We start from the raw sequence: 16,720 nt of genomic DNA, 5'->3' as shown, positions 1-16,720 counted from the left end.
CCTCCGGATCGACTAGTCGTCGTAGACACTACTCGCCGAGCATGGTAAAACGCCTCCCCGTCCACCCGCGAATCGGACGACAACTGCGCGTCGTATAAGACGTATACCGTGTGTATTAATAGCGCTGGACACACGACCGAGGACGAGCGCGACGCGACGACGAATGCGAGAGACGGGAGACTCGACGAGGGTCTTCCTCAGCTGCCGCGCGGCCCTCGAAGGGAGAGGGAGGGAGAGAGGGAGGGGGGGAGTGGGGAAGAAAAAGAGCGAGACACAGTTTGGGACAGCTGTTGTACACCCCCGTCGAATAAAAGCAGGTAAGCAAGGTACACCTTTATCGTAACGCTTAGCTAATCTGTCATTCAACGATTCTACGCGCACCCACCCACACACACATACACACACACGCGCGCGCGCGCGCGCGCCTACATAAACAAAGTATATTTCCTTCTTGGCTTTAAGTAACGGGCACTCTTTAAAAAAAAGAAATTCCACGACTCTAGGCCGAAAAGATGAATCCAAGACGCGCCTTGTACTACGCCGTTCGTTCTACACGACCTGACGATGACGCGCGCGCGATGGAGGCCGATTGACGTATACATACACGCGGTCTAGTATTATTTCGTCGTACCACACAAACACACACACCCACACATATATATATATATACATATATATTAGATATATATATATACGTGCCCCCTGCGTCATGTGACGTACCACTCTCGGTCTTCCCCCTCCATCCCCACCTATCTAGCTACCTCGCGCGCCGTGTGTATACAAACACGTGACGATGATGTCAACGCGCACGCGAGTCGCGCTTATCGTCGCGACGCGCTGAAAGGAGAGATGCGCGCAAAATGTATGAGACGAAAAGATCGCGATAAAAGCGCGAAATCCCCCTCCAAAGATTGGATTCTTTTTAATGAATGTGTATTCAATGAATGATTCGCTTTTCTTCTGCCTTGTCCGATCGGAGAGTCGTCGAAATTTCAGAGAATCTCTCCGAAAATTATATATATGCGTATATATATATATATATATATATATGAAAGGCTTTGTCTTTTTTTTTTTTTTGTTTACCGCGTGTTTTTACAGTAAATGTTGTGTCTGTAATTTGTAATGAAAGTGAAGAGATTTAATTCATACGCGATGCTGTTAAAATAAATGAACTCTATCTGTGCTGTGGGAATAGTTTCTGGATTTGATGAGGATTTTTTCGACGATAAGTCTCTTTTATTAATGAATCTCTGTAAGTAATGTTTTCTTTTTTTTCACTTCCTTTCATTATTATTTGCCTTGCCGAGTGATTAGGTCCCCGATTATAATTGTTAATTAATTCCCAAGCTAGGCAATGCGCATTTTCCTTCGCTACGTTGCAACGCTATGCAAATCCGTGCGTGTTTACAAAACAGTTTAAAGACAGAAAGAGTATGCGAGTCATAAAAAAAAAAAAAAAAAATAAAATAAAGATAGATCGTTGGAAAATACATATGGGAAAATTTAACAAGGAAGGATAAGTCCTTTGCTTTTTATCAGAAATTTTTACGAGGAAAGTATACCCGTTTTACTCGGATATTATTAGATCGCCTCTCGATTATTATTATTTTCAATTCTCGAGTTTTGCCTGTGTTTTTTTTTTATTATAAGCTTGTCGGTAAAAGATAGTTGAGAATGTTTCGAAACTTTGATAAACCAGTTTGTGTTGCCATCCGGTCTCCTTTTCACGAGAGACGTTCCAATTTTTAATGCGACAAGTTTTTTAGCGCATTTTCAAAATATATAGATTGCAGACGTCAAAAGTTGCAAAAGAAAAAAAAAAAAATTTTTGTTTCGATTCATGTGACATTTCGGAGAAATCTTTAGGATACCACGTCGTTCTATCCCGATTTTACCACTTGCTCTTTTCGTTGCGATTTTCGCTAAATCTTCCTTTCCTTTTTTACGATTTTTTTTTTTTTTTTTTTTTTTTTTTTTTTTGAGCAGAATTTTTTCATTATTTTTTTCGTACTTTAGAATATCTTTAGAAACTACCCCTTTTGTCGCGATTGCCAATGGCTTATTTTTCTGTTATTTCATGACAATGGTCTTTATAGAATGGAATTCTCCATAAAATGGCCCGTTATTTTATTGACATTTTTTCAAAAATATTTCATTGTCATCTTTAAATCTTTTGTACGCACGGCTTTTTATTTATACAATTTTTCGAATACTTTTATAATTCCTCTCTCCATCTTTTTTCATTAATCTAATCAGAAAAAGATAAAATGTACGCTTTCCTTATATATAGAAATTCTTTGCTCGCGGTCTATTGTTTGCATTAGTAAATCATACGTAGTATTTGCTAGAGTAAATAGAATAATAAATGAGTCACATGAGGAAAAAACAGGAAACTTAATATATCTCTCCTTGTTGACATATAGAAAGAACACATTTTAATCAAAATATTTTCAATATTACGGTTCATTATCTTTTTTATTTTATTTTAAATTTCTGAATTTTAAAACAATGAGAGAGAGAGAGAGAGAGAGAGAGAGAGAGAGAGAGAGAGAGAGAGCCTTGCCTGCTTCAACTCGTATTGATATTTGTTGCACGATAAAAAAAAACATTAATGACTTCACCTCATAATTTAATTTCGAAAGAAAAAATTAAGAACATTTCACGAAAACCTTGATATTAATAATCTATAAAAGAAGGAAGAAGACGCATGAGATAATTTATATTTTTATCTCTCTCTTTCTCTCTATCTCTATATTTTTCCCTCTTTCCCTTCTACCGATGCATCTATGCGACAACATGACATACGTAAACACATTATCGCGTGATACACGTCAAAACAATATTATATGTCGTAAAACTTTCTGGTAAACCTATTTTTCTCAAGCGTCCCCTTTCCCTTCCCTACCATCGATTTTTACAAAATAATCTCTGGCACTCTGGGTGATACGCAAGGTATGACGAAATAGCAGCGTTTACTAACACATCATCTTTATTAGTCCTCGCCTAGAGCTTATAATCTATATATAGTCTATCGAGTTTGCGAACAATCGCACGTGGAGTAGTCGATTACAATAAAAATTAACTCACATTAGAGTCGAGCTAGTATAAAACGAAAAGACAGATAATGCGATTAATAATGACGTGGTTACAGCTGTAAAAGTGTCAAAAGAAAAAATTCCAACCATTCAGATATCACGCTGTCGTTTAATCTCCTTTTTACGGTGTGATTACACCATACTATTATACTTATATCTTTCGGGATAGATGTGCTTCGTGAGATTCACGAATCGAGAAGAATAAAATAGATGATTCGTGTGCGATCGGACACGCGACTTGTTTACTTTCAGAATTATTTATATTTTATATATTTCTGACTCTTCGCATTTTTCGTGCACTCTTGCATTAGAAATAACCGATTATATAACACTCTTTTGGTTACACATATTTATATATCTCTATTATAATATATATATTTACGAAATATGCGAGACATAATTGTGTAGTTACCATCTTCGCACCATCATTAAAACACGGAGTTAAAACTTATGTCTATATCCGGGTCGCAGGCAGTACTTTATACATTTATACAAATTTCCTATAAACACTTTCGAGTCTCTTTAGTCACGCGAAAAGAAAATAAAAAAAGAAATCGATCAATAAAACGATTAGATTACAGGATAGAAGATTCACAGATAAATGCATTGTCGATTTTTTTCGCATGAAGTATACCCTCATGTAAATTGCACTAAAAGATATATCTTCGACAGTCATTCATTTTTATCCGGAAAAAAGAACGCTTTTTTATTTATACACAAGAGATGTAACGTAATATGTGCGCGATATATTTCAGGAATAGATCCGATATATAATATTTCGTTTCATTTCCGAGTTATACAGCCTATCTAATAATTCTTGATATAAGCTGCTCTGCATTTTATAAATATATATGTGTGTGTATATATATATATAAAAGGCAGCAATCTGAAATGAGTCATAAGATTATATTTGAGTCATCAGTCAACAACGTGAAATATTATAATTGATAATATTCTAAATATATATATATATATATATATATATATATATATATATATATTTAGAATATTATCAATTATATTTCACGTTGTTGACTGATGACTCAAATATAATCTTATGACTCATTTCAGATTGCTGCCTTTTGAAGAAAATATCGAAACCTATTTGTAATTTTCTAATCTTTATCTTTGAAGCGATAAATTTAATTTCAGTATGTAAACAACATAACAAATGCGTTCCAAAAAAAAGGACGCGGTTTTGAATGAGAAATGATATAGAATAAATCATACATCTATACAAACTTTGTCCTACTACTTATTTCCTATGGATCCTATAGATCCATTCCCAAATTATGTTATCGCATATTAAGTTTACACTCTGTATATCTGTACGTATAACGTAAAAAATGCAAAGGTAACTGAATCGTCGATTATAAGCACACCGTCGGTCGTGATATTAAAAGGCACTTGAACATTAAAATTAGCCTAACTAACCTGTTTTCCTTAAACCACGATTGCGATAAAATATAACATTACAATTTTGTAAACAAATGACGCGTGTGCGTACGCGTCTATAACGCAGTCTATGTTATATGGCAGTATTTTAAGTCGTTCTTTACAAATATCTCAACAAAATAGAGTATATACTGTATTTTTAAATATTAGTTCCTTTAAATAATTATGTAAAACGCTAAAATACGTTAGATCTAGATCTTGTTATGCCGTCCAGAGTTACGCGTCTCTTTACGTAGTTACTCAAGATCTTGCTGAACTTGAGACGAGACGCCAAGCGCGCAGTCGCCGTTCGTAAACTGTAAGTCGCGTCGTGTCGCTGTGATTCTTTCTTAAAAATTCTTCCTCGTTCCAAGGCGCGTTATTTCCCGGCATAGGTTGGATTCTTGAACGTGGAAGTGGCTTGTTTATAGATTGGATTCTCTCCCTGCGAAAGCACACGAAAAGAAAAGATTATTAAATTTATTAATGTATGTAATAAATCTGATTCAAAATCTTTCTTCACTCAACTTTATAATATTTCAATCATTATTTTTCTTATCTAATCTTTTTTATCAAATAATGTACATAATTTTTTACAAAGACTACTTATATCCTTATATTTATGCAGTGTTTACAATATAAAGTCATAATAAACTGACAGTTGAATGAGAAGAATAATCGAATATAATTGATCAGTTTTTTACGCCTTAAAATCTCACTGTAAACACCGCATAACACACTTACTTGGAGCAATAAAAATTGGAAAGAAAGAAAGAAAAAAAAAAAAACCTAAAATGTTTAATTTAAAAAATTTCGATCCAATTGTGATTCATCACACGAGAAAAAAACGAATCGTACCGTGTCCCACTTGGCCATCATCCTCTCCTTCTCGAATCGGGCAAATTCCCGTCTGTCGTGTATCGTTGTCAGCAGTTTCCATAGCAGCAGCAGCGCCAGACCGACCAGCACTACCGCCGCGATTACGCCTAACACGATCCCGAGCATGTAAACTTGCGGCGGGCACTCGCGTTCTTTCTGAGCGCGCACCTGCAGGCAGTTGGTCTCGTTGTAGTAGTAAACAAAATTGTACTTGCAGTCGTCCTCGTCCGTGCCGAAGCAGGGCACCTCGTCATTGTCGACGTCGACAATCACGGTCTCCACACTCTCGGGCACAAACTCCTTGCAGTTTCTCGCGCATTCCTCCGGATCGCTATAGTTTCCAGTACCATACATCTGACACTGCACGCACGGTTTCAGTTCCTCGCAGCGGCTCGGGCAAGTCGGACACTTGTTGCAATGCTTGCCTGAATATCGAGTGTTGCCCTCCTCATGACAGATGCACTCGCCGCAGACGCAGTCACCCTAAAGGGGGAAAAAACAAGAAAGAAGGGATGGAAATCCTTCGAGCTTCTACTAAAATTATTTTAGAAGAGAAAAATGATGATTTTCTTGCACACTTACGTGACCCGAGCAAAGTACGCCATTCGTGGTTCCCGGCGCGATGCAGGAGTCGTTGGAGGATCTGCAGTTACAGGACGGTCCAGTCCAGCCGGCGTTGCAGACGCATTGTCCGCATTCGCAGGTGCCGTGGTCTGAGCAGAGCTTACCCTGATCGCGATCACAGGAGAAGTTGTCGCATTCGCAAAAATGTCCTGATATTATCTGCAAGAATATCAGTTCGTATATTTGGTACAAGCTTGTTAAGATAAATTAATCAACACATATAAACTAGTATATACTAGCATATAATGTTTTTGTCCTTTTTTGGGACCCTCTTCAATACCATGACTTATTATAAACACATCATGGAAATACTGTTTAACTTACGCGAATCAATTTTATATTATGTCCTACTTTAATTAGTCGTTTAAACGGTATAGTTATCACATCCAGACGACTTGAAGTGCCACATGTTCTGCCTCTCACTCCCCAGCTGCCTGACTAAGAAGCGTAGCGGTAAAACATATCTGTATGCCCATATTTTAACAAATTATTTAATGGACAATTATTAAACTTCAACTTAGAAGTAGACTGGGACGAGATAAAGCAAAACATAAATCCATTGGAATTACAATTGAAAAATGAAAAAAAAATTAATAACCACTCATCCTACCTAAATAGATGTCACAAAAACAAAGATTAATACAAAGAGTATCAAACAGATATTAGTGTCTTCTGTACATTGTCGCTCGAAGGTCAGAAAACGACTAAATATTATTTTCGAGTTTGAAGCGTTGCGATTATATGTTTATATTTACTTGGCAATCAAATTTTTGATAATTTGTCAATTGTTGTTTTGTAGATTTCATTTAGGCTTTCCTTGTCTGTAAAATTTAAACTATTTGTTCTGAAAATCATTTCTGAAATTAATCATTTATAAATAAACTTGAATGTCTGCAATAATCACTTTAAGCAACTAAAACTTAAATTAGGATATTAAAGTGCGTAATGTAAAGTTGATTCGCGTAAGTTAAAACGCGTTAGTATTTCCATGATATATTTACAAGTCATGGCACTAAAGAGGATTCCAAAAAAAGATCGAAACGTTTGTTTTAATAAGATTTTTATAAGTTAATGAAGAATGTACGCGCCTAAATGTCCGGCGCTGGCTTGTATATGCTAGTTTTTAATGTATTGATTCGAATATTAAATATAAATATCGTAACAATTTTATTTTTATACAATTGTTCCATTTTACTTTAATTCTTTTTAACTTTAATTTTATTTTACATTTTACTTGTTCGTTTCTCTCTAATTTTACCGCATCTTCATCTGATGAATCGTGTAATTTAAAATATTGAATCTAAGGTAACAATTAAATTCAAAAAATAAAAATAAATTATAATCTTCAACACTGCATCGAAAAAAGCGTAAATGCGCAGGTGAAATAAGGAGAAAAATATTTATCACAAAGAAATCGATATGTGAGAGAATTAACGAAATACCTCCTTAGGATTTTCTCGTTCCTCGCATTCGCATTGACCACAGGCGCACGTGCCGCGACCGGAGCAGTCCACAAGGGAGGTGTTGTCGGGTCGACACGATTGGAAATGTTTGTCAAAGCCAGTGAGCTCTTGATGTGGGCTGCATTCGCAACGCTTGCCAAAGAATCCGTCATAGCACTCGCAAACGCCGCATTTTAACGTGCCCACGCCATTGCACTCGGGCGACTTCTCCTCGTACATGTGACCCTGACGCTCGCACTCGCAGTCGCACAACATCTCTAGATTTACCGTGAGAGTCTCGTTTATACCAACCTGGAAAAAAAAGGAGCGCAAATTATAATTAAAACTAAATAAAATATAAGAATAAAATAAATATATATATATATATATATATATATATATATATATATATATATGTATAGCAGATAGAAAAATAAAAAATAAAAAGTTAAAATACATGGATTCCAGTCGATCAATCTCAACTCACACAATGAGCTAATGCATAAACTTACCGGATAAATGTCAAACTTTTGTTTCCATTCCGATCTGTTGGCCGGACAACTAGTGACTTCAATCTCCGCGATGAATTCCACCTTTGTTCCGACTTTTAATCCGTCGCATTTCGATGTCTCAACCGCTGGCCCAGTACCCAGACAACTCGAGAAATACTTGACCTTGATCGCACTGCTGGCAGTGTCTTTCATTTCCACCGAACTCGAGATAGCATCGTATTGTTCGCGGATCAGTTCCACGACATTGCTGGAGTCATCGGACAATTTTCCGGCAAACGAACCCTCCACGTGCTTCGTAAGTCTCTTGTAAACGTTAATCTGCTCTTCGGTGACCGCCCATATAATATTTATAGCATTTTGTTTCACTTTTAGATTGACCTGCGAGATGCTCGGATAATCCTGCAGGGACGAATGAGTGTACATGCCTCTAGTGTCCAAGTGGCACAGTCCGTCATTTGGCTTGATGATACCACCCAGCTTGCCGTCGCCCGCGTAATGAAACCCGGCGTCAGTCGAGAATACCAACAACCGACGTGCCTTTTCGCGCCAGCCTATTTGATTACGGCAAACTATCGCTTGCATGATCGCATCAAAGCCGCCCTCCGGTGCGTCGAGATTACCGGACACAGACGCGTTACGCACCAATCCCTGTAAACGAAGATGTCTGTCTAAAAAAAAACCGTCAAAGGTGACAGAATGGAATCTTTCATTATGTTTGATTTAGAATTAAAATTTAAATTTTAATTTAAATTTGTCATAATTTTCAAAATTAATTGCAGATTTAACTAGGCATATTTATGGATATTTCTGTACCGCAAACTTGCTCGTGTCCTGAGAGAGCCTCATGATGTTTTTGTATCCGTAAGGTGCCGCGCAACCGTCGCACGGTTCGATAAGACTGGAAGCAAAAAAAAAAAAAAGATAAGCCGATTAATATTGACACACAGACACATACACTACAGTGGCAACAAGGTGTACTTTCTGTGCTTATCTCGCAACTTACGATTTTGGAACGGTATTGACATATGGCATCACGACCTTGTCGACGAAGCTCCCAAAACCCAAACGAAAATTGCGTGTAATTTTGCTCATACTCTCGACCAACAGTTGACCCAAGTCGGACAGTTTCTTCTTGTCATCCTCCATAGATTTACTCAAGTCCATAAGATAGTAGAGATCGACGGGATAATCCTCCGCTTGAGAATAAGCGAAGGACATTCTATAAGCTTCGTCTGAAACAAATTTACATTATACAAATCATATGAAAAAAAATCACAATTGTGTGGTTTTATCTTTATTTAATAGTAATAATTTACTTATTCTAAGTTTCAGATTAACTTCTTGCGGCCACATTTGCACAGCCTCCTGCCTTCTACTTCCGCCACTGCTCGAACTCTCCTGATGAAAATGCGAGGAGGATGAACTGGAAGACGAGAAATTAGAGTACGAGCCGTCGATGCTGCCATGTCCTCCTCCCACGCCGCTGCCACCAGTGTAACCGCCCTTTGTCAAATTACGATGTCGCAGCATGCTGAAGACATTGTCAGGATTCCACGTATACTCGGGAGGACACGTGGCGAATATTTTAGTATTGATATTCGGAAGGAAGCACCTCTTCTCTGGGAATTTCTGCGAAAACAAATTTGAATTCAGAAATATCAACTAAATATTAAACAAATGTCAATTGTCGGAAGAGAAGTCCATTTTTTTTATCAGTATAGCTTAATAAAGAAATCAATTAATAATAATAATAATGGCAATAGAGAGTAGATATAATTTAAAAATCTACTGTACAGTTTAGTGACTTAGATTACTCTAAATTAGTTTATACGAATATTTAAAAATATTTCTAGGATTCAACTGACAATCAAGTCAAGCGTTATTATTAATTTCCGTATGTATATTCCATCTTTGCGTCTAATTATCTTACCGAGGTCAGCTTATGTTTTTTAACGACTCGTATATTACTACCGATATCGTAATTATTTTATTTATATTTATTTGCTCTGAAGAAAACTCAAACAATCAGCTCTGTTATTATAATTTTATTTCTATTTATAACTTGATTATTGATTCCATGAATTTGTATTAAATTATTTATTTCACTATATCCAATTTTTTATTTTATTCTTAGATTTATATTAGCTTCAGTTACATCATACGTTTTGCAATATATACTTTACCATTATTATTATTAATTTATTTCTCTGAGAGAGCCTCGTAATTATTTATTCATTTAATAAAGTAAAAGAGAGTTTTGAATCAAACTTAATATCGCCTCACCGGTGCTGCGCACCAAGCACAGTGCGGAGTCTGTATGCATTCATGGCACGTCTGTTTACTGATGCAAGGATTCATGCCGGTCAGTCTCTCTGGTGGAGGATAATTGGTCTGGGCGAACGAAGCTGACAGACCCGCCACTAATATTCCCAACGTAACGAGCCATCTTGAGCTGCCGAACATTCTGCAAAATTACAAAGACAGACCAATAAATCTCTCGATTCAACATACAAATATTCTTATACCTACAGAGATGCTGAAAAATATTCTTTCCAAAAACTAACTTGACAGATGAAAGAGCTGGCGCAACAAGACACAGAAAACCAGATAAAAAGGAGGTAGAGTTAAAAAAAAAAAAAAAAAAAAAAAACAAAGAGAGAAGAGGAGAGAAGAGACCTGCAAGGGAACAGGATACTTAAAAGACGAGGTTTTTAGCGGATTGACGAAGCAGGGCATCCGGGATTATACATGTATACGTACGATCTCGCTCCCATTTCGAAGAGGAGACAAAAAAGTAAGGGACCGAGACGACACGGACAAGCGAGACGATCGACACTTGCAGTCGCGCACCTCCCGCGGCTTATTCACACGACGGCGATGCCGTCATCTTTATATTTGCCGAGCAACATCACTCGCGCGCGTATGACTAAAGCAGCCGAGGACGATAAGCAGCGGGGGAGTGATATATCTGTCACGCGAGGCACACGCGGGCCTTACTTAATCACGAGAGACGGTGCGTCGTCCTTCTCTGTTTCCCCGGATAATAATTATGTTTTACAGCGCATCACAAATGTTGTTTAGACACCCTGATGTTTCTCCCTTCGTCGCTCGGGATCACCATAAATGGCAATCCATCAAACGAAGCGTTCCGGAGGGAGTGGAGCGCTCTCGCATCTCGTCGCGTTCGTACGTCTGTTCGTTTTAGCTGAACTTGATGCACTAGTTTACAGTTGTATCTTTTTCCTTCTGCATTGGAAGGAGCAAGATAAACTCTGAACTAGTGCAGCCGGTTCAGCTAAAACGAACAGACTCCGTGTCTCTTTCGATGCACCGAGCGCTGGAAAAGTATTCGACCAATCGGGGCGAAGGTCGCTCGGTCCCGATTGGTGGACGTGACGCGCGGGCTCGTCCCTCCGCGCGGATTGGCGGGTTCAGTTTTGTCTTGTAAACGGGGCTTGGGGTTACCTGCGAAACGAAAAGTATAAGTGGATTCTTTGCGCTTTTGTGTTGGCAACCCTGCGGATTCTTCAATTTTGAAATATAAGACAAAACGGCTGCTCCTGATGTAGTTGAATAATAAATTAGTAAAACGTCGAAAGTACTCATCAATTTTTCAATATAAAATATGAAAATAAACAAATCTTGTCTGTGGATCGTCTTCTCGTTGTCGTCAACAGTGCGCATCATTTTTTTTGTGTTGCTCATCTTCTGGAAATTCTTCGGCCGACCTTTTGAAACGCATAAATGGCATTTTGTTCGACTACTGCAATGAGCGAGGTAAGTGCTTTAGTCATTTACAAAAATTACACATGTTTCAAAATATATATATTTAACAATTTAAACAATTCTAATAATATTTAATGATATAAAAAATATTAATAACGCACCCCCGCGTAAACTTGGCGTTTCAGTTTGTCCTGAGCAATTTTTTTTATTTAATGGTCAGAATTATTTGTTTAATTTGTGAGATTATGCGTTTAAAATATGTATATTATAAATATGTAAATATATATATATTTTTTTGTCTTATTAATACAATATTAAATATATAAAGTATATATTCTTTGTAATTTTTAATGATGAAGAAATGAAAATTTTAGGCAAGTAAAAATTGCTTATCTTATTTAAGTTATTCAGCTTTCTTACTACATTTATAAATCTAGCATTTGAAACTTAAGAGGCTCTCTATATTTTTCCTAATGAAAAACATTAGAAAAACGTAATAAAAAAAATTTTTTGTAGAGAAAGTTGTATTAGAAAAAAATCTTGAAAATATTCTCTCAAATATACTCACCTGGAAAAATATTTCGAAAATCAGAGAAATTTTTTTTCAGGGAATTTTTTTACAAGATATGAATAGACACCTTGAAGAAAAAATTATAAATAGAATTCGTACTAGATGGCAGGGAGATGCAATACTGCCACTACAAAGAAGTAAACAGTCGTTTCGTGATCGACATCAAATTCCTCGTGTATGTGTAAAAATATATGCAAAATATGCCGTCTTTATAATACTTTAATTAAATCACGCCTGCATGAACTTATCGTTTTTATCAAGACGCAGGAATCATTCTTTTTCAGTGAGTATTATTTATATTGTTTGTCATCGACTTTTAATAATAAAGACCATGGTATTATTCGACGTGAAGCGTTGCACGTGAGTACATCGAGGAGGTTATATTTTTCGTGACTAGGGAATATTTTCTTTAGGTTTCGTTGCACATGCATTTTAGTTTCTTTATCGACAATTTTATATCTCGCCAGACGACAAAGCTTCTTTTACAATTTATCTGCAAAAGAAACATTTATTGCTTATTTATATTATTTTGTGTCATTTTTCATGCTTCTTTTTCTTTTTTTTTTCGCTTATTTCTTTCTTTGTTTCTATATATAAATATATATTTGTGTATGTGTGTATTTAATATATATATACAAAATGGTTATTTATTACATGAAATTTTATATAATAGAAATAAACTGTAAAAATGATCTTTATTGCAAAATTATTTATTTAAGTTTAATGAAAAGTATATTTGATACGCTTAGTAAAGTACATTTAAAATAGGGATTATTTGATTTTATTTTTATATTAATATTTTTATTGTATTATTTTTTTAAATGTACGTATAATACATGTATAAAATAGATTGAGAAGCGAACGAAGATCGTAATAAAATCTGTGTCGATAAAATAGTTAGTTCTATTTACCGATATCAGTTTTAGAATTTATTTCTTTAGTATTCTCATAGATAGCGCAAAAATGGAGTTTTCGTTTCTATGTCATCTAAAATTCTTCCATAGTTTACGCGCCATTTCTCCGAGAGTGAAGTTGTTTTTGCGAACGCTATAATTTTCTGTCATTATCGAAAAGTTTTTCAAAGAAACTGCACGTATTTCTCCGTTTTCAAGACGACTGATGTTCATTGTATAAGTAAGTTTATATAAATTTGGACACAAAATTTTTAGACTGTATTTTTCGCGCAAAATTCAAAACGCGAAGAGAGCGAACTTTCTTTTTTCGCCAAAATGTATTATTAATCACATTTTCCAAACAAATATGTATCTTCCGGAAAGAAAATGATTGATATTTCAGGAAAAAGAAATAGTAAATCACGCCGACAGAGTCTGATGATATAATTTTTATTATTATTAGCATTAATATTATATATATATATATATCATTGTTCGCGCGAGATACATACATTTGTTTTTACATTCGCGCTTTCCTAAGAGAGAAAATTCTTTTTTTTTCTTCTCGTTCGATTTTCGAGTCTCTTTGAAGGAATCGCGAATTCGAGGAAATATATATACGGATCGACGCGACGCGCAGTTCGATACGTTTCGATACGTAAGGGGGAAAAAAAAGGGATAACGTCATCGCGCGAGCGGGATAATCAACGAGGTGAGGGATAATACACACGACACGCGGAAAAAAAGCTAAAGTTAAGTAAGCGCCAAATAAATAAAAAAAAAAAAAAAAAAGAAACAAAACATGCGACTTCTCCTCCCTTCGAAGAGGAGAGGGACGAACTCGCTGGATTCGGTGATTCATAAATAACGAAGGAACGCGGCCGCCTTCCTCGACGTTGATCGATGCACATCGATTCCTCGTGAAATACTTTGACACTCGCTCCTCTTTCAGGTATAACTACACAATTCTGAAGAGAGCTAAATTACTAGTATAAACTGTAAATTAATTATTTCGCGACGAGGGAAAATGCGGCGCAAGCGTTCTTTCGGCTTCCCATACAGCACCGAAAGATTGTATACACATTGCAACAATCTTTCATCGCAATATTGCAATATTGCAAATTCACTGCGAAATGTTGCTGCATCATTGCTGTGGGATTGCAGCAACGTTAAAATGTCCGCCTTTAGGAAGATTGCAACGAAATATTATAGTAATATTGCAATGTTATGAATTTGCAATAATGCATTGTTACTGCAATCGTCGACTAATGTTGCGTATAAGAATTTTTGTTTCTGATAAATATCAGAAGCATATGGACATATAAAATACAAAAAAGTTGAAGTTAAATGTTTGTAATAATTTTTTTGTCTAAAAAATATTATATTATAAATTTACATAAAATTATATATATATATATATATATATATATATATATATATATAATTTATTATATGTAAATTTTTAATATAATATTTCTTAGATAAATATTATTGCAAACATTTATTTTAAGTTCAACTTTTTCATATTTTATATATTTCCTGTACGTTTTAAAAAAATATAATTATAAAATCTTGATTTTGAAATTTTTTCGAAATATTTATGTTATGTTGCAACACAACTGTTGATATTTTGTAGATTTATATCTCTGCAATGTTTTTGTAATGTTTCATTGTAATTTGCAATATTGCAACGTTCCTGCAATGTAATTGCAATGATCTGTGCTGTATGGGTTAACTCGAGTAACAAGCGCAACAATAAAAATAATATAATATAGTAGTAATAAATATAGATTATTATAGACAAGACGGTATCTTCACGATAGCTTTCTAAGTTCGATCGAGCTTTTAGCCTACGATTTTTCCCAGATCTCGTATTATCATAAAACTCGCTCTACTCTTTTAAATCGAATCAATGTGTTATTATCACTGAATAGCAGAAATACATCATATTGTGAATCAGTGAAATTTCACCGAAAGAATCAATAATATCTCATAAAATCATGTGAGATAAATTTATAGTATAATGTATTTTGTTAAAAAAATATCTGAGTTTTTGACCGAGAATCTCGTTCATTTTTTGTTTATCATATTTTAAGAGTAAAGTGTAATATGTATATATAATTTTGAATTTTTAAATACTAGTTATACATCTTTTATTCCAGATATAAGTATGTGGGAGCTTCTCTCGAAAAATAGCAATCCAAAATAAATAAGAAGAAATTTTATTTTAAAAACTATATCTTTGATAATATGTACGATTATTGATTTTTCAATGAAATCTTTATGAGAGACATAAGACGGAGAAGCAAATGAGTAAGTGTCACTAAAAATATTCATTAATCTTCAGTCAAAATCATCTTGTATAATTGCTTTAATCAGTGTTTAATTAATTTTCATTAATTCAGTTTAAGAGAGTACATTTCGATACTTTTCTCGTGAAAATTTTCGCGTAGCGCGTTAGCTCTGTGCAAAATAAAATTTCTTTTTTTGCGTCGCGAGCATAGTCACCATGCGATGCGAGCGAGGAGAACTTTTTTTTTTTTTTTTTTTTTTTTTTTTTCAGTCTGCCTCTTCATCCTTACTTTCTTCCTCTTTAGTTTTCTTAAATATAATTTTTATAAATATATTTTTGTTTACAACAAAATATGCATATACTATTATCAGACCAAAAATAATGAGTGTATGTTAAATTGACTATATATATTTAATTGACACCATTTTTTTTTAAATGGTCCATGTAATTTTACAAAATAAAGGGAAAAGAAATTTTATATATTCGATTACTCGTTTCGCCATCGACGAGATACTATTAAATAGACTTCGATATAATTTACTCCGTTGGTCATAAATATATATTCGATAAGTATATTTATTCTTCGCGTCACCCTATATATAAATTATCGAAATATCCAGAAATTGTCAAATAACCGAAATGACGTGATTAAAATTAAAAGATAATGAACCATCAGCTTGAATACGTATCTTCTTTCATGAGATATAGTTTCTATCTCTCTCTCTCTTTCTCTCTCTCTCTCTCTTTCTCTTTCTACTCGTATTGATCTGACTTAGTTAGCGATTGATCGGAATTTTTAAAGAATGCATACCATTCTCTTTGTCGAAAGTCGAAAATGTAAAAGTATATGTATAGCAAAGAAAGTTTAGGGGATCTCATAGGCTAATCTTAAATTATTTAAGACTCGACAATATTTGATAAGGACACAAGTCATTTATTTTCGACATAAATTGTATTTATTTTCAGAAGCCTTAAATTTTTTGAAATATTTTCATATATACAATAATATACTATGAGCTGATCAAAAAAGATAGTTGCTACTAAATGACTAATTATTTAATTTACAAGCCATCGACGTAATTTTACAAAAAAAAAAAAAAAAAGAGAAAGCAATTTTAAATGTTTGCGCGAAATTCTTCCTTTCTCATTTTGCAATTGCAATCATATTGTCGATAATAACTATAACTTTGTCGGAATTTTTCAGCTTCATGTAAATCTTTGCAATGTTTTCTACAACATTGCTCAATATTT

General features: G+C 34.8%; 2 protein-coding genes and 1 long non-coding RNA gene across 8 annotated transcripts in view; 2 read left to right on the top strand and 1 right to left on the bottom strand.

Annotated features, from left to right (window-relative positions):
* The first annotated feature begins 240 nt into the window (after positions 1-240).
* On the top strand, positions 241-10,647 carry LOC140673900 (uncharacterized). The gene is made up of 4 exons (XR_012048120.1): positions 241-317; positions 8,040-8,674; positions 8,766-8,958; positions 9,313-10,647. It is a non-coding gene; the product is annotated as an uncharacterized lncRNA (long non-coding RNA).
* Positions 4,883-11,139, bottom strand: Mys (position-specific antigen beta subunit myospheroid). Of its 3 annotated transcripts, none has more exons than XM_072907133.1 (10): positions 10,984-11,139; positions 10,270-10,450; positions 9,303-9,615; positions 8,990-9,218; positions 8,800-8,884; positions 7,987-8,634; positions 7,475-7,786; positions 5,991-6,191; positions 5,388-5,891; positions 4,883-4,974 (listed from the first exon to the last, which is right to left on the bottom strand). In XM_072907133.1, the coding sequence occupies exons 2-10, from the start codon at positions 10,447-10,449 to the stop codon at positions 4,909-4,911; spliced, it is 2,538 nt and encodes an 845-aa protein (XP_072763234.1). In that variant the 5' UTR covers position 10,450; positions 10,984-11,139; the 3' UTR covers positions 4,883-4,908. The 3 variants fall into 3 exon arrangements, with proteins under 3 accessions (XP_072763234.1, XP_072763233.1, XP_072763235.1); XM_072907132.1 differs by having other exon boundaries at positions 10,747-11,133; XM_072907134.1 differs by lacking the exon at positions 10,984-11,139 and adding an exon at positions 10,516-10,631.
* A 1,280-nt stretch (positions 11,140-12,419) lies between these two features.
* The window catches only part of Dnalig3 (DNA ligase 3), a 41,346-nt gene continuing 37,045 nt past the window's right edge, over positions 12,420-16,720 (top strand). For 2 of the 4 annotated variants that reach the window (XM_072907128.1, XM_072907130.1), the window contains exon 1: positions 12,428-12,566. Coding sequence is in view for 1 of the 4 variants with exons in the window: in XM_072907131.1 (XP_072763232.1) it covers positions 12,461-12,566 (106 nt within the window). In the remaining 3 variants the exon portion in view is untranslated. Of the gene's footprint in view, positions 12,567-15,355; positions 15,490-16,720 lie in introns of those variants that run through there. The other 2 variants (XM_072907131.1, XM_072907129.1) reach the window with 2 other exon arrangements.

Source organism: Anoplolepis gracilipes, chromosome 15 (assembly GCF_047496725.1).
Source record: "Anoplolepis gracilipes chromosome 15, ASM4749672v1, whole genome shotgun sequence".
Classification (NCBI taxonomy): Eukaryota; Metazoa; Arthropoda; class Insecta; order Hymenoptera; family Formicidae; genus Anoplolepis; species Anoplolepis gracilipes.
The sequence above is the reverse complement of the archived record's forward strand: the minus strand, read 5'-3'. Positions and strand labels throughout refer to the sequence as shown.